The sequence below is a fragment of the Podarcis liolepis genome (genome assembly GCF_965112155.1).
Source record: "Podarcis liolepis genome assembly, chromosome: Z".
Lineage (NCBI taxonomy): Eukaryota > Metazoa > Chordata > Lepidosauria > Squamata > Lacertidae > Podarcis > Podarcis liolepis.
In genome coordinates this window covers 30,832,222-30,850,505 of record NC_139570.1, presented here as the reverse complement: position 1 = coordinate 30,850,505, position 18,284 = coordinate 30,832,222, and the positions used below count along the sequence as shown (strand labels likewise).

The 18,284-nt window shown below is 46.1% G+C and overlaps 1 protein-coding gene across 2 annotated transcripts in view; it reads left to right on the top strand.

Moving 5' to 3' along the window:
• AR (androgen receptor) overlaps positions 1 to 18,284 on the top strand; it is a 237,660-nt gene that overhangs the window by 36,501 nt on the left and 182,875 nt on the right. Inside the window, exon 1 of one of the 2 annotated variants that reach the window (XM_083485089.1) lies at positions 12,901 to 13,079. The exons of the other annotated variant lie outside the window; for it this stretch is intronic. Within the exon in view, the coding sequence (XP_083341215.1) occupies positions 12,916 to 13,079 (164 nt within the window). The 5' untranslated portion in view covers positions 12,901 to 12,915. Of the gene's footprint in view, positions 1 to 12,900; positions 13,080 to 18,284 lie in introns of those variants that run through there. 2 annotated transcript variants of the gene reach the window in all.

Sequence of the window (18,284 nt, the reverse complement as noted above, 5' to 3'; positions counted from 1 at the left end):
AAAAAAACCAACCCTACTCAGACATGGAACTTTAAAGTGCGCACTGTGTGTGGAAAGCTCGAAGGAAAGGTAAGCGTGGCTGAGCCCTTAATCTCTTTCCAGTATATTTGTAGCTGTGGGCATGAAGAGGATTAGTATGTATTTTAAAAGCTAATTCTTGTAGTCATCAGATTAAATAAAGCTAGCTTCGGATTACCTGTCCCGTAACAGAAGAAACTTCTTCAAAGGCTGTTTTTCGAAATAATTGCACAGGTGCAAAGGTCAGAGGGGGCAGGGTTTCTGTTGAGTCAGGTGATTAGCTATGGGAGGAACTTATCAGAGCTTTCAGGGCAGCGGCGCACGCCTGGCAACGCGCGCAGTTTGATCCATCTTTTAGATTTAGGGGAGCTAGTCTCAAACGTTTGTTGGGAGAGACCTAGGTTTCTTTTGGGGGGGGTGTTATTTGTCCTGTCTTCACGCTTTTTAAGATGGAGGACCACTGTAGCCACCCCCAACGACACGTTTTCAAGATGGAGGGTGAGGGAACAGCTGCAGTCGCCTGCGGTTCCTGTGCAATGTTTGCCATCTTGCCAAAGGTTGCAGGCAGCTTTACCTGCAGCAATTGTATGCTGATTGCCCTCTTAGAAGACAAAGTCCAGCAACTGGAGGAACGTGTAGCTATGCTCCAAAGAATTAGAGAGCTGGAGCTCTTCTTGGAAGCAACAGAGAACACCGTCTCCACCAAGGAGGAGACAGTGGACACCCCTGAGAAGGAGGCTAGTTCACCAACACAGGTGCCAGATATATGGAGAAACGTGACTCAAAGAAGTAGGAGGCCCAGGGTTCGCTCTGATTGTTTAGAAATACACAATCGCTTTGAAGTCCTCTCCCCTAGCATGGAAGACGAAGAACAGACTCCATTTGAGGATCTCTCCTTCATTACAGTCGATCAGGTATATGAAGACGAGCAGCAAAGTCAGTCCTCAGGGAATGTGCAGACGACCTTGGAACGGACAGCTCACGGAAGAACCCCGACCAAACCTAAGAGGAGGCGTGTAGTGGTGATAGGGGATTCCCTACTGAGGGGAACAGAAGCAGTGATCTGTGGGCCTGACAAGATGTCTCGGGAGGTGTGCTGTCTCCCTGGGGCTAAGATCCAAGATGTAACTGAACGACTGCAAGGAATCATAAAACCCACTGACAAATACAGTGGTGCTCCGCAAGACGAATGCCTCGCAAGACGAAAAACTCGCTAGACGAAAGGGTTTTGCGGTTTTTGAGCTGCTTCGCAAGACGAATTTCCCTATGGGCTTGCTTCGCAAGACGAAAACGTCTTGCAACTTTGTTTCCTTTTTCTTAATACCGTTAATACAGTTGTGACTTGACTTCGAGGAGCAACTCATAGAACGCGGTGTGGTAGCCTTTTTTGAGGTTTTTGGTGATTTTTGAAGCTTTTCCAAAACTTTTCCGACACCGTGCTTCGCAAGACGAAAAATTCGCTAGACGAAAAAACTCGCGGAATGAATTAATTTCGTCTTGCGAGGCACCACTGTACCCCTTCCTCTTGGTTCATGTGGGAACCAATGACACTGCAAGCAATAGCCTCCAGAAGATCAAAAGAGACTACGAGGCTCTGGGCAGGAAATTGAAGCAATTAAATGCACAAATTGTCATCTCATCTGTCCTCCCAGTTGAACGACGTGGCCCAGGGAGAGAGGGAAAAATAGTGGAAGTGAACAGCTGGCTTCGCAAATGGTGTAAACAGGAACGGTTTGGATTCTTAGATCACGGACTGCAGTTTCTTGAAGATGGACTTCTGGCAAGCGATGGGCTGCACCTCACAGCGGTTGGGAGGAATGTTTTTGCCAAAAATCTCAGAAACTTCATCAGGAGGGCTTTAAACTGACTAATGTGGTGGAGGGAGACAGTGCTCATGAAGGTAGGAGTCTATCAATTGATGAAGATGATCATCCAAATGTTATAGACCAAATGGAGCAAACAGCACGCAGACCTAGTGGTGGGAGGAAAAAATCCTTAAATAAGAGACACGGGGGAATGATTAATGGACTTCAATGTCTGTACACTAATGCGCAAAGCATGGGAAATAAACAAGATGAGCTTGAGCTCTTGGTACAGCAAACTAAATATGACATAATAGGCATCACTGAAACCTGGTGGGATAAGTCCCACGATTGGAATGTAATAATGGAGGGATACAATCTATTTCAGAGAAACAGACCAGACAAGAAAGGAGGAGGAGTGGCATTATATGTCAGGGATGTGTCTACCTATGAAGAGATCCAAGATTTAGAACCTCAAAGCCAAAGTGAGAGCATTTGGGTCAAAATTAAGGGAGAGAAGAATAACAGAGACCTCATTGTGGGAGTTTACTATAGATCCCCAAGCCAAACGGAGGACATAGATGATGCCTTCCTGGAACAGATGGCCAAGCATGCAAAAGGAAGGGAGATAGTAGTAATGGGGGACTTCAATTACCCGGCTATTTGTTGGATGTCAAACTCAGCCAAGAGCATAAGGTCAAACAGATTCCTCACTGGCCTTGTAGACAACTTCATTGTCCAGAAAGTGGGAGAAGCAACAAGAGGAACAGCCATTTTAGATCTGGTCCTAACCAATGTTGATGACCTGGTTAGTGGGGTAGAAGTGGAAGGATCATTAGGCGCGAGTGATCATGCTCTTCTGAAGTTTACTATACAGCGGAAAGGAGCAGCCAAGCATACTAGGACTCAATTTCTTGACTTTAAGAAAGCCGACTTCATAAAACTTAGGGAAGTGCTGGGTGAGATCCCATGGACAGCAATACTAAAAGGAAAGGGAGTTCATGATGGCTGGGAGTTTGTTAAGAGGGAGATAGTAAAAGCACAACTTCAGGCAATACCAATGAGACAGAAACATGGAAGGTGCCTAAAGAAGCCAGGGTGGCTATCTAAAGAACTTTTAACTGAGTTAAGATTGAAAAAGGATGTGTACAAAAAATGGAAAAGGGGGGGGAAACCACCAAAGAGGAATTCAAACAAATAGCCAGCACATGTAGATACAAAGTCAGAAAAGCTAAAGCACAGAATGAACCCAGGCTTGCTAGAGAGGTTAAAAGCAACAAAAAAGGCTTTTATGGGTATGTTCGTAGCAAAAGGAAGAACAAAGAAACAGTGGGGTCACTCAGAGGAGAAGATGGTGAAATGCAAACAGGGGACACAGAAAGAGCTGAACTCCCCAATGCCTTCTTTGCCTCAGTCTTCTCCGATAAAGAAAACAATGCCTGACCTGAAGAATTTGGAGCAAATGATTCAGCAGAGGAAACACAGCCCAGAATAACTAAGGAGATAGTACAAGAATACTTGGCTAGTTTAGATGTATTCAAGTCTCCAGGGCCAGATGAACTGCATCCAAGAGTATTAAAAGAACTGGCAGATGTGATCTCAGAACCACTGGCAGTCATCTTTGAGAATTCCTGGAGAACAGGCGAAGTCCTGGCAGATTGGAGGAGGGCAAATGTTGTCCTTATTTTCAAAAAGGGGGAAAGAGAGGACCCAAATACTTATCGCCCAGTCAGTCTGACATCAATACCAGGGAAGATTCTGGAGCAGATCATTAAGCAAACAGTCTGTGAGCACCTAGAAAGGAATGCTGTGATCACCAATAGTCAGCATGGATTTCTGAAAAATAAGTCATGTCAGACTAACCTGATCTCGTTTTTTGACAGAATTACAAGCCTGGTAGATGAAGGGAATGCAGTGGATGTAGCCTACCTTGATTTCAGCAAGGCATTTGACAAGGTGCCCCATGATATTCTTGTAAAGAAGCTGGTAAAATGCGGTCTTGACTATGCTACCACTCAGTGGATTTGTAACTGGCTGACTGACCGAACCCAAAGGGTGCTCATCAATGGTTCCTCTTCATCCTGGAGAAGAGTGACTAGTGGGGTGCCACAGGGTTCTGTCTTGGGCCCGGTCTTATTCAACATCTTTATCAATGACTTGGATGATGGACTCAAGGGCATCCTGATCAAATTTGCAGATGACACCAAACTGGGAGGGGTGGCTAACACCCCAGAGGACAGGATCACACTTCAAAACGACCTTGACAGATTAGAGAACTGGGCCAAAACAAACAAGATGAACTTTAATGGGGAGAAATGTAAAGTATTGCACTCGGGCAAAAAAATGAGAGGCACAAATACAAGATGGGTGACACCTGGCTTGAGAGCAGTACATGTGAAAAGGACCTAGAAGTCTTGGTTGACCACAAACTTGACATGAGCCAACAGTGTGACGCGGCAGCTAAAAAAGCCAATGCAATTCTGGGCTGCATCAATAGGAGTATAGCATCTAGATCAAGGGAAGTAATAGTGCCACTGTATTCTGCTCTGGTCAGACCTCACCTGGAGTACTTTGTCCAGTTCTGGGCACCACAATTCAAGAAGGACACTGACAAACTAGAACGTGTCCAGAGGAGGGCAACCAAAATGGTCAAAGGCCTGGAAACGATGCCTGATGAGGAACGGCTAAGGGAGCTGGGCATGTTTAGCCTGGAGAAGAGGAGGTTAAGGGGTGATATGATAGCCATGTTCAAATATATAAAAGGATGTCACATAGAGGAGGGAGAAAGGTTGTTTTCTGCTGCTCCAGAGAAGCGGGCACGGAGCAATGGATCCAAACTACAAGAAAGAAGATTCCACCTAAACCTTAGGAAGAACTTCCTGACAGTAAGAGCTGTTCGACAGTGGAATTTGCTGCCAAGGAGTGTGGTGGAGTCTCCTGCTTTGGAGGTCTTTAAGCAGAGGCTTGACAAGCATATGTCAGGAGTGCTCTGATGGTGTTTCCTGCTTGGCAGGGGGTTGGACTCGATGGCCCTTGTGGTCTCTTCCAACTCTATGATTCTATGATTCTAGGTTTGCGTTTCCACCATGGAATCATAGAATCACAAAATTGCAGAGTTAGAAGGGAAACTGAGGAGCAGTTAGTCCAACCTCTGCTTAAAAACCTCCAAGGGCGGAGAGTCCACCACATTGCAAGGAAGACCTCCTTTCTTGTCACTTGAAGCCATTGACTTGGGTTCTACCCTCCAGAACAGGAGGAAACAAGCTTGTTCCATCTTCCTTGAGACAGCCCTTCAGATATCTCAGTCTCCTCTTTTCCAGGCTAAACATATGTAACCCCCTCAACTATTCATCAAAAACTGTTTTCCAGACCCTTGAGGGCAGCTCTCCTCGGTGCACATTGCAGCTTGCCAATATCCTTCTCTAATTGTTGTGCCCAGAACTGGACCCAGATGTTGTCTAACCGAGGCAGAATAGAGTGGTACCATGACTATGAATGGGACTATGAATTATGTTGATTCAGCCTTGAAAAATATTAGCTTTTTGCTGCTGCATTATGCTGTTAGCTCATGTTAAGGCCGTGGTCTACTAAGGCTCCTAGATCCTTTCTACATGTCCTACTGGCAAGCCACATGATCCCCATCTTGTATTGATGCAGCTGATTAAACCTGCCTAAGTGCAGAACCTTACATTTGTCCCTACTGAAATTCATTGCATTCCACTTGACCTTGTGGCTGTCATTCCGCTTGGTGGGCTAGTAGGATTTCTAGGAAGCATATTCAAAACATGCTTGACGTTAATAATGTCAGAATGACAGTCAGTTCAGGTTTGCAAGGCTTCAGTGTGCTTGTGGTTAACAAGGAAATTGACAGGTGTTGAAACAAAATTTAAGACAATGGGATTTCATTTCCTACAGAAATTTACTGCTTGTTCATTAAGGACCAGCTGTCATTCCTTATTTATGCCCTTCATAAACATCCTGGACTTCATGATCTTTCCTCTGGTCTCTCTAGCCAGGCAGAATTTACAGCCTGATGTTGTAAAGTAAGTAATGGAACTGTTAAAATGTTTTTTAAAAATGAAAAATGTCTCCCCCCCCTTCGTAAATCAATTTGTTTTGTTTGTTGTGTAAGTGCGTGAAACTTAGTGCATAAAGTATGCAGGATGAATGGTTGTAGGTGTGAGAAACCTCTTAAGATAGCTTGCTGTTTCCTAGTTCTGCTGGATCTCTCAGTGGCCTTTGACACCATTGACCATAGCATCCTTCTGGGCCGTCTAGAGGAGCTGGGGGCACTGTTATACAGTGGCTCTGCTCCTTCCTCCTGGGCCGTGTCCAGAAAGTGGTGTTGGGGGATGAGTGTTCAGACCTCTGGGCTCTCGCTTGTGGGGTGCCTCAGGGTTCCATCCTCTCCACCATGCTTTTCAACATCTATATGAAGCCGCTGGGAGAGATCATCAGGGGTTGGGGCTGGGTGGTCACCAGTATGCAGATGACACCCAGCTCTACCTCTCTTTCAAATCAGAATGAGTGAAGGCGGTGAAGGTGCTGTGTGAGTGTCTGGAGGCGGTTGGAGGATGGATGGCAACTAATGGATTGAGGTTGAATACTGACAAGACAGAAGTACTCTTTTTGGGGAACAGTAGGGTGGGTGGGGATGGGGGACTCCCTGGTCCTGAATGGGGCAACTGTGCCCCTGAAGGACCAGGTACACAGCCTGGGAGTCATTTTGGACTCACAGCTGTCCATGGAGGCGCAGGTCAATTCTGTTTCCAGGACAGCTGTCTACCAGCTCCATCTAGTACGCAGGCTGAGACCCTACCTGCCGGCGGACTGTCTCGCCAGAGTGGTGCATGCTCTAGTTATCTCCTGCCTGGACTACTGCCATGTGCTCTACATGGGGCTACCTTTGAAGGTGACCCGGAAACTACCCACTAATCCAGAATGTGGCAGCCAGACTGGTGAGTGGGAGCGGCCACCGAGACCACATAACACCGGTCTTGAAAGACCTGCATCGGCTCCCAGTATGTTTCCGAGCACAATTCAAAGTGTTGGTGTTGACATTTAAAGCCCTAAATGGCTTCGGCCCAGTATACCTGAAGGAGCGTCTCCACCCCCATCGTTCTGCCCAGACACTGAGATCCAGTGCCGAGGGCCTTCTGGTGGTTCCCTCACTGCAAGAAGTGAGGTTACAGGGCACCCGCCCTGGGGAACACTCTCCCATCAGATGTCAAAGAGATAAACAACTATCTGACACTTAGAAGACATCTGAAGGCAGCCCTGTTTAGTGAAGTTTTTAATGACTGATGTTTTAATGTATTTGTATTTTTTTATCTTTGTTGGAAGCCGGCAAGAGTGGCTGGGGAAACCCAGACAGATGGACGGGATATAAATAATAAATTATCATCATCATCATCATTATCAAAAGCTTCCAGAAAGAAAAAGTTCTAGACTTGCCTTGGCAATCTATCGTCCCTTCTGCCTCAAAAGTCACTAACAGAGGAATTTGGGGGGTAGCATTCAGGGACGTGCTTTATACCGCTGAGAGATGAGATGCTGTGACCAGGGCTTGGTGTTGGGGTTCTGCATTTATTTATTAAATTTTATTTATGGCATTAATACACCATTCTTTTCTGCAAACAGCTCAAGGTGGCATAAATAGCCCCCCCCCCCGTTTTATCCTCATAACAAACCTCGTAACACCCCCCCTCCCGCCCAGTGGGTTAGACTGAGAGGCAAGGACACACCCAGCAAGCTTCATGGCTGAGGGGAGGAGGATTTGAACCCCCAGGCTTTGGACTTGATCCAGGAGGGAGTAGCTGAACCCCATTCAGAACGATGTCTCTCTGAGCAAACAAACCACCCACCTGCAGAATCTCTGACGTGTCACTGTTGGGTTTCTGGCCATTATTCATCTGTTTACTGGGTGCAGGCCCTGATCCAGCACTGCTACATCTGGGTCTGATGCTAAAAGGGGAGAGAGCTGGATGTCGTCAGCATTATGATGGGACCTCCCCACCCCCAAGTGATACCTTACAGCAGTTTTGTGTAGACGTTTGCTGGGAGCAATGGAGAGAACCTAGTGGTAGGTTAGGCTCAGAGGCAGTGACTATTCAAGGTCACACCCAGTGAGCATAGCCAAGTGGGAAATTGAATCTTGGTCTCCTAGGTCCTAGCCTGACACTCTAACCACTACACCATGCTGTCTCTTGTAATTGTCTCAGAGTGGTCTCATGACTTCTTTCATGTGGAATGGAATCGGCACCTCCACAAAATGGGCATTAATACAGAACCCAGGTCATTTTCCAGCCTACTATTATTAGCCATGAAGGGTGGTGGTTGAGTAAACAAATGTCTGGCCACACCATAAAAACTTAACTTGCTCAACCCTGATTATTATTATTATGCTCAACTTAATTACTATTAAGCTCAAAGCTTTCTGTCATTAAATTTGGACATTTTTTCCCTTACTATCTTGACCGACTCCTTGGTTTCCCCCTAAACAATCTCAGGAGTTTTACCTAAGCAGGTATCTTCAGGTGCACCTCAAACTTTATCGTGGCATGGGATTGATTGATTATTTTTTTAGTTAGTTATTATACCATCCAGAGCAGGTAACCTCCCAGCCACTCAGTCTAGAACAGGCCGCTAACAGTTCCCCAGTTTTATCTGGATTGAGCTTTAGTTTGTTGGATCTCTTCCAGTCCATTACTGAGCCAAGACAGTGGTCCAGCACATCTGCTGCCACACCTGCAGATGTAAAGGAGAAGTAGAGCTGTGTGTCATCAGCATATTGAAGACAATGTACTCCAAACTTCTGGATAACTCCACTCAGTGGTCTCATGTAGATGTTTAATAGCATAAAATTGAACCCTGAGGAACCCCACATTGAAGGCTCCATGGGGCCACAGAACACTCCCCAAGCATCACCCTCTGGAAACATCCATCCAAGTAGGACTGGAAGCACCACAAAGCAGTGGAGTGGTGGTTAGATTGTCAGACTAGGACCTAGGAGAGTTTCAGCCATGAATCTCACTGGGTGACTTTCGACTAGTCACTGCTTTCTCCCAGCCTAACCCACCTCATAGGGTTGCTGTGAGAATTAAATGAGAAGAACCACGTACACTACATTGTACTCTTTGGGGGGAGGGGGAATATGTGGTATAAATGCAATCAATCATCATATGTGTTCACTGGTGATGTGGGTACTCCAGAAAATGTTGGATCTGAATATTCTTCTGCCTTCAATCACTAGGGATATGATTTATCAAGTTCCTTTGACCTTATATTTAAAACTCAAACTTAAAACACTATAAAAATGAATGTTTTACAAATTGTATAAATATTTCAAAAGGTTTCCCAACAGCCAGAAGAGGTGGGAAACATCTGACATGGGGGGGGGGTGTGCAGGGGAAAATCGATAAATTGCACTTAACGTTATGTACAAAGAAATTCAAAGCTCTGCTTTGAAATTATTTGTGTTTGGGATACTTGTAAATATTTTAAGATGGGCTACTCAATAGTGTATAACTTCTCCTTGAAGTTATTTAGGTTTCAGTAGGAAAATGGAAGGTGCAGAAAGCCGTCTTCTTAAAGTAATATGTGCTTCCTGTGGATAGACTGCTGGGTGAGGGGGGAGTTTAAAAGTTTAATTGCACATGGTATTTTTAGATCCCAGTTACTCAAATTGACTTGAACTGTGTTTACTGATGGTTACTAATTTTATGAAACAATGCATTTCTAAAAGGAGAACATTTTTCTGTGGGAAGAATATAACAGTGGAAAATATTGTTTGCTAACAATTCCCAAACTAGTTCTCATGAGAGAACTGCTGGCATGCCTCAAAAAAGAGAAAAAATAATAATTAAATAGCTAAGTGCTCCTATTAAACAAAAATTGTGTTACAGTTTGATGGGGTCAGTATAGATGATGTCCTGAATCCTTTTCAATTTCCTGGGTGTTGTGCCCAGTGATGGTTAGAATCTAATAGAGGATTATGTTGCTGAGCTAGTAAGACAAGTTTATTTGTAAGACCTTGGCTGGCCTCTTAAGGGTCCTCATTAGCTCCCAAAAGAGTGAGATGTGTTTCAAGAGCTATGCTGTATCTCTGCGTGATTTGCTGTCCTCATCTTGCTCAGCTCCCTTCATTGAGGACTGGTGGTTCTGCTGTGTTTTCATCAGGTATGTATTATCAGATCAATCGGTTGCTCCCAGTGCACAAACAGCTTTTGGAGAAAGGCTGTCTGTCTCTGCAAGAGTTTCTGCTGTAGGCTTGCATCTTCAAGTATAGTTGCTGAAAACCACAGGAGGAGAGAGTGCACTTGTGGTCAGATCCTGCTCGCTGGTTTCCCATGGGCATCTGATCGGCTCCTGCGAGAACTGGATGCTGGACAAGGTGGGCCATTGGCCTGATCCGGTTGGTTGTTCTTATGTGCTTATGCTCTTAAGGCAGAGCTGATGCCATAACTATTTTAGTTCTGTGTGCAATTGGTACCCAGAGCTTCCAGGTCCATTCATTTCCATATCAGTAGGGCTGGGAAGACTCATTTCTGAAACACAGAATTGGAAGGCTTTCCAATGGTCATCTAGTCCAACTTAGGGTTACCAGATGGGGGACAGTCCCCGGATTCACCAATCTGTCCCCGGACAAAATCTGTCCCCGGAATGTCCCCGGTTTTTAATGTCCCCGCATTTAAGCCTGGGGACTTCTGGCCAGGCAACATGGTGGACGCCATGGCAGCGAGCAGCACTGGAGGTCCTGGACATGTCAAAGTTCCAGCCAGCCAATCCGCTGGCGGGGGGGGGGCTATTTAAACCAAGGCGCAAGCCAGAGAGCTTCTTTCTGGCTTGCTTCCTCGATCAGCGCTCGCCCTGAACTCACACAGAGCTGCCTGCAGCAGAAGAGCCCACGGCGCGAAAACGAAGGCTGAGGGGGAAATGGGGTGGGGGAGGAAGGTAGGCAGGCTCCTTTGCTTTCTCTGCCTCCTCTCCCTCCAACGGCCACTGTGGAGATGGTGAGTTTAACGGGGGGTGAGGCAGGTGCTGCAGCGTCCCTTGTCCCCGGCAGTGCCACGCTGTCTTCCCGCCAGGAGTGGGGCGCAGGGGGCGGGGGTTGAAATGTTCCTGGGAGATAGAGCCTCCCTCCCTCTTGTGAGGAGGGCTGTGTGTGAGTCCACTGTTTGTCCACCTCTGGTAACAGGACACCACCACCACCAGTTAAATCTCCATAGAGACTGCACTCACCCTCCAGTGGTCTCCCGGTTATGGGAAGCCGGTGCCTTGTGTGTGTGTTTTAATGTGTGTTTTCCCAAGACCAGCAAGCGCCTTTACTCGATCTCTCCCCCCCCCCCAACCTCTTTTTTTGGCATTTGTGTGCTTGTAGATGGGCTTCTCCGCCTGCCTTGTGTTGAGGTGTGCGACTGACAACTTTGGCCCCCCCCCCTAAAAAAAGGTCAAGAACTCTGGGCAACCCTTTCCTAAAATAAAGCATGAAATATTTTTTTAAAAAAAAGTGTCCACAGATTCCTTGAAAAAAATCTAGTAACCATAGTCCAACTCCCTGCAGTGCAGGAGTTACAGCTAAAGCATCCCTGACAGGTGGCCATCCAACCTCTGTTTAAAAACCTCCAAGGGAGGAGAGTCCACCGCCTTTCGAGGTAGTCCGTTCCATTGTCGAATGGCTCTTGCCATCAGAAATTTCTTCCTGATGTTTAGTTAGAATCTTCTTTCTTGCCATTTGAACCCATTGGTTTGGGTCCTGCCTTGTGGGGTAGAAGAACACAAGCTTGCTCTGTTTTCCATGGGACAGCCCTTCAGATAAGGTGGACACCATACCACATCTCAGTCTTCTCCCTGGAGAGCTTCTGCCAGTCATTGGGCTTCACGGAGCCATGGTGTGAAGGCAGCACCCTACATTTCTAAGTACACCCTCCTATTTAATTTAAAGAAGTGTGTGTCCCAGCTTTCAGTTGCTTGGGGAATCCTGACAGTTGCTTGGGGAATGTGCACGTGCATTGATAAATAAGGGAATTACCTGCCCATTGCCTAGCAAATAGTAAATTTCTGCTCCAAATCCAGCAACATAACTTCTCGACTACTGTAACACATTCTAATGGGGCTGCCTTTGAAAAGTGCCCAGAAACTCCAACTGGCTCAGAGAGCTGTAGCCAGACTGTTGACTTTGGCTGGTTATAGGAAGTAGATGAGTCCCTTGCTGCAATTTAAAGGGCTGGTTATGAGCTATAAAGCCCTAAGAGGCTTAGGTCCGGACTCTGGAAAACTGTATTCTCTCATATGAATCTGCCTGAGCTTTGAAATCTTTGGAGGAGGCCTTTCTCTCTGTCCCACCCCCTCCCCTCACAGGCACAATTGGTGGGGATGTGGGACAGAGCCTTCTTGGTGGCTGCTCCGTGGCAACTTAGGAACTCCTTTCTTAAAGAAGCCAGACTTGCTCCTTCCTGGCTGTCCTTGTGCCAGCTGGTGAACACCGTTTTATTCTGACAGGACTTTGGGAATTGGCTGCTTTTAATGAAAGAATTGGTGCTGTGATGTTATGTGCATTTTAATAGACTTGCTTTATACTTTATTGTTTTAATTTGATTAGAGTTCAGTTACTTTTAAACTATTATGTTTTATATCTTTTTAGCTTTTTGTATTTTATCTGTGTTTGTTTAAAATTGCGTCAGATGCTTTAAGTTGCAGTGTGGGGGAAAGGTGGGATAAAAATAAATAAAATTATTATTATTATTATTTCCTGCAGGTAAAAGACACAGTTTACTAATAGTACTATACTATAGTAATACTATTATTACTGTACCATGCCTTTTTCCTATATAGGGACTCATTACCATAAAACCACCCCCCTCATTAAAAACAGGCAGTTCCCCAAAGCCTGTTGGAATAAGAAGGTTTTCACCAGCCAATGGAAGAACAAAGCAAGACTGGCTTTGCCAGGAAGTGAGTTCCAAAGGTACTCCCTTATTGCACAAACAGGGTTCTGTTAACTGGAGGGCCCAACCCACTCACTTTGATGGAAGCAGGTCCACATGCACAAAGCTTGCTGCTCACACATTTCTGCTTAATCAGTCAGTCAGAGTGAATGGGTTGCCCTTACACAAAGCTCCACCTGGTCTATGGAGCCACCTGTAGGCCTTCTCGCCATGGCAGCTGTACCTTTGCCTACAAACTTCACCATGATGCAGTCGAGACTGCTCTGATTCTCGCTGCTGTGAAACAACCTTTTCTCCCCATGACTTGTGGTGGGTAAGTAATTCTACACCAGATAAACCCAGCAGGGAAGTGCACTTTCTGTTTTCATTCTGTTCCCCCCCTGCCTTGTTTTGCTCCTATTTATTCAAAGGCATTTCATCACATCAGGCTTAAAAGTCAAGCGTGTGCTGTTTATTTTGGCATTACTAGTTACCAGCTCACATTGGAATTTAATTGCCTCGAATTAGCTATGTTTGGGACAGGAGGAGAAGGGATCTCTCAGGATTGTCATGGGAAAGCGAGGAGCAGATCGTGATGGCGTGAATTTCCCACACCCTGCCTCTTAGAATTTTAGTACCTTAGGCTGTGAATGAGCTTCAGGGCCGAGTGGGGATTAGAAAACAGGTTTCTCCCAAGTCCTAGTGTGATACTCTACCCACTACAGTGGTACCTGGGGTTACATACGCTTCAGGTTACATATGCTTCAGGTTAAGACTCCGCTAACCCAGAAATAGTACCTTGGGTTAAGAACTTTGCTTCAGGATGAGAACAGAAATCGGGCTCCGGCAGCGTGGCAGCAACAGGAGGCCCCATTAGCTAAAGTGGTGCTTCAAGTTAAGAACAGTTTCAGGTTAAGAACGGACCTCCGGAATGAATTAAGTACTTAACCTGAGGTACCACTGTATATCATGTTGACTCCATTGACCCCCACTGACACATATTGCTTGATTACAGTTGTGTAGCATGAATTGCCAGCACCTGGGGCAGGGCAAGTGGGAAGCTGGGGTGCATGCCAGGGGCGGGGCCTTCCCCTCTCAGTCACTTTCCTGCCTCCCTCCCTACTTGGTGGGCTGTGGCAGTGGCAGTGCACTCCTGCTCCCTCCCTCTTGGCCACGCCAGGCAGCACACCGGTAGCAGTCAGTGGCAAGGTGCAGGTATGGAGGGCAGACCAACGAGCACCCATGCTGGCTGGGCAAGCCCTCGCCTCTCGGCCAGCCCAGGCAGACATCCAAGGAAAAGGAGGCGCCACCCAGCCCCAAAGGGCGAAGGCCCAGCCCGGGTGTGGACTGCCTCCCACAGCTCTGGAAGGAGCACAGCAGGGAGCCTGTTGTGGAGGCGTCTGGTTGTGCCTCTCATGATTTTGCCCCCCTGCTACACTACTGCTTGTTTACGATGCTTAAATCTCACCTCCTGCCAGCCTTCTCCTCCACCCCATATTTGTGGCACGCATCTAACAGCACTTGATGTATCAGGCTGAAGCTAGGTCCGCAGACACGTGTTGTGTTGCTTGGAAGAATTCAAAGTGCTGCATGTTGCTGCTACCACTGGAACCTTTCAGTTGTTTGCTGTCTCCTCTCTCCTTCCAAAGGTGGCTTAAGAATTAAAATTCACAGTGTAAAACTGAGTGGAAGGGTGAGCTTGCGGTCTGTGGGCCTGAAACCTTGTCTGAAATCCTGGAGAGCTGCTGCCAGCCAGGACAGACACTGCTAAGGTAGAGAGACCAGTGGTTTGATTCAATATTAGGCAGCTTCCCATTTCATTCAGCTCCTTTTCTTTTTAAAACCGTAGAATTTTGATCTGTTTCTATGGGAAAGAGCTGTTTCTCCAGTGCCTTGCATGCATAAGGTCCCAGCTTCAGTTCTCAATGGCAACTTCTGGTAGAAATCCCCTGCCCCAGAAACCCTGGGGAGCTGCTGTCAGTCAGTGTTGAGACAGTCTTTAGCTAGATTGACCTACAGGTTGAAGAAAGTGTCTTCTCACCATAATGTGACCCCTGGCATTATTGTGGTATTCCTTTCTGTTTTGGAAGCACTTGATTCTGCTGTCAGTGGTGCTGTAGAAAGGGCGAGGCATCTCATTCAGTGATGTTGCAAGGAGCAGCAGCACTGTTTATTTTTACCTCCTCTTTGCAATGCTGAGCTTCTCTGCACAAGCTCAGTGCTGCAATAGTTGGGAAATTGCCTCCTCTTCTCTTCAGACTGTGCTACCAGGAGTAGTAGATATTCTTGGAGGTAGCCTCATAAGAGGGTAAAAAGAGCCTGCTGGGTTAGGCCAGTCCAGCATCCTTTTCTCGCAGTGCCTCTTTTGGGAAAACAGTAAGCAAGAGCCCTCTCCCCTCTTGTGGTTTCCAACAGCTGGTATTCAGAAGCATTGCTACCTCCAACGATGGAGGCAGAGCATAGCTATCAAGGCTGGTAGCCATCAATAGCCTTCTCCTCCTGCATGAACTTGTCTAAGCCTCTTTTAAAGCCATCCACATTATTGGCAGTCACTGCCTTTCCATTTTCTCTCCCTCCACCCCCATCTCATTTTGGGGAAGTTTATCCTTTTGACATAAAATCTGACCCCATTGACCACTTAGCCACTCAGATGCATATTTAATTGAACAGCACTGTGGTCACTGCTACCAATTGGATTGACAGCACTTATTGCACCAGGTCCTTTAGCTGTGATTACTGCATTGCAGGGTATTGGACTAGAGGACCCTATGGGATGCCTCCCAGCCTTAAAATTCTATCATCCTATAAGTCCATCAGGTACTTGATCAAGAAGATTTGGCGGTTACATATTAGAAGCTGGGGATAGTAGCGCTGTGCTTCTTGATGTATAAACAATTCATATCCCATCTGCTTTCAAAACACGAATGCAAGGTGGCTTACAGCCGCCATAAAGCCTCAAACAATATGAGCACGAAACCTATTAAGCCCACACCATAATAAATCACCAATTAACAACAGGAGCAGAAATCCTTTCAAGTAGCAAGAGGGTGTAATAACAGGCAAGGCCGCTGTAGCTTTCTGAAACCTGGGATGGGTCTTCCGCGAGTTAAATCACAAAATGAGAATCTGCCCACCTTTTTTCTGTTTGCATGAATGTGTGAAACTATCCTATTCCTGACCCCCACCCCCAGCTGACTGGAATGAGATTTGGAAGACGGGCAGCTTTCAGATTGCAAAAGGCAGTTTACAGTTTCTATTGTGGATAATACATTTTTCAATAAATGTGAGCAAACATTGGGTTACAAGGATTTTTTTTAAAAGCCAAGCAGTTTTTGATTAGATTCTCCTCCTAATTGCCTTTTTATTTGGTCAGGAAAGGGCACTGGTAGATATTAATTATAAACCTCAGGTCTCAGCCAACTGTTTCCTTTCTCACACTAGGGACAAGCAATCCCAGGAGTGTCGTGGGATGAGAATTCTCACACTCTCTAGCTCCTGCAAATTGGTGTAAAGAGAGAGAATTTACACATATACATTGCCTCAGAGAGAGGAGAGTCCAGGGACAGAAATGAGTTGGCTTTGTTTGCCCTTGTACAGCCTGCTGCAGCCTTTCCCAATCTGATGCCCTCCATGTTTTTGGACTCCAGAGCCCCCCAGCCCCCAGCCAGCATGGCTGTTTGATGCTGGGAGCTGTAGTACAAAGAATCTGGGGGGCACCAGCTTGCTAGAAGCTATCTTGTCCTTAAACAACTGTGTCTAGTTCTGGAGACAACAAGCTTAAAAATCTCCAAGGAAGGATAGTCCACCACCTCTCGTGAGAGTCTGTTCCACTGTCAAATGGCTCCTACCACCATAAAGTTCTTCCTCATGTTTAGTCAGAATCTCCTTTCTTGTACCTTGAATTTGTTGATTTGAGTCCTACCCTCCAGAAAACAAGCTTACTCCACCTTCCACGTGAAAACCCTTCAGATATTTGAAGATTATATTTCCTCTCGGTCTCCTCTTTTCAAAGTTAAAGATATCCAACTCCCTCAACCATTCCTCCTAAGGCTTGGTTCCCAGACCCTTGATCATCTTGGTTGCCCTCCTCTGCACATTCTATGATTCTGTGTTCCAAGTGGTCAATTCTCTTCCTAAATTGTAATGCTCAGAACACAGGACCTCCAGTGGGGTAGACCGGTGGGGTCTACCCAAGGCAGAATAAATGATACTATGGCTTTCTTTTGATCTGGATACTGGACTTCTGTTGATGCAGCCTGTCACCACACTAGCTTTTTATTGCTGCTGCATGACACTGTTGACTCATGTTAAGCTCTTGGCATGCTAAGACCCTGAGATCCTAGGGCCCCACAATGATGATGGAAAATTTTGAAAGGAAATTCTGCTTCTTTTCCTTGAGGGATGAGAAAAATAAAAATATCTCAGAAATGCAGTGTCTTTGGGTACTTTTTGTACCCAAGGCTCTAGCTTGTCACAATGCTTGAAAGGTCACTAACATGAATTTGCTTCTAGGTGTTCTCTTTAACATGGAGATGTTGGTAAGGGCATAGCAAGTGTGCATTTTGTGTGGGGTGGAGAGGATGAGCAAATGGCCCTAATGAGGGCTGGAAAAAGAGGAAGATGCCCCGGTCCTGTATACCTGAAGGAACATCTCCACCCCCATCGTTTGTTCCACCTCCGAGGGCCTTCTGGTGGTTCCCTCACTGTGAGAAGTGCAGTTCCAGTGAACCAGGTAGAGGCCCTTCTAGTCATGCCTGCCTTGTAGAATGCCCTCCTGCCAGATGTCAAAGAGATATAGGACTTATAGAAGACATCTGAATGTAGCCCTGTATGTAACGGTAAAGGACCCCTGACAGCTAAGTCCAGTTGCGAACGACTCTGGGGTTGCGGCGCTCATCTCACTTTACAGGCCGAGGGAGCCAGTGTTTGTCCGCAGACAGTTTTTTCCAGGTCATGTGGCCAGCATGGAAGTTTTTAATGCATGATGTTTTGCTGTGTTTCTATAATTTGCTGGAAGTCGTCCAAAATAGGTGGCATATAGATAAACTAACAACAACAACAACAACAACAACAACAACAACAACAACAACAACAACAACAACAGGAGATCTTTCTGGACTGTGCTCTAATTTTTTAAACAGCTGACCTTCCTGAGTATTTCTGGATCCTGCAGTGGCTGCACAATATGTTGTGGACTCTGACAATGTAATGTGGGATTCGTCTAATAGCTACTAGGGCGGCAAAACACTACCATCTTCCTGTTCCAAATACTGTTGTTCTGAATTACAAATAAGTGCAATTCCTCTTCTCCAAAGTGATCTCATTTATCTAGTCAGCACACAGGGAAGGATGTAATGGAAGGACGTGCATGTAATGTATTTCTGAGATCATTTTTGGGACTGAGATTGAGAGCAGCAGCTCATGGAAGCTAGGAAAGGTGGCCTGCAGCTTGTGTAAAAAGAGCCTTCAAGACTGGGGTGGGGGAAATAAAGGGATAGAGTAGGGTTCAAATACCCAACTCAACCATGAAGCTCACTGG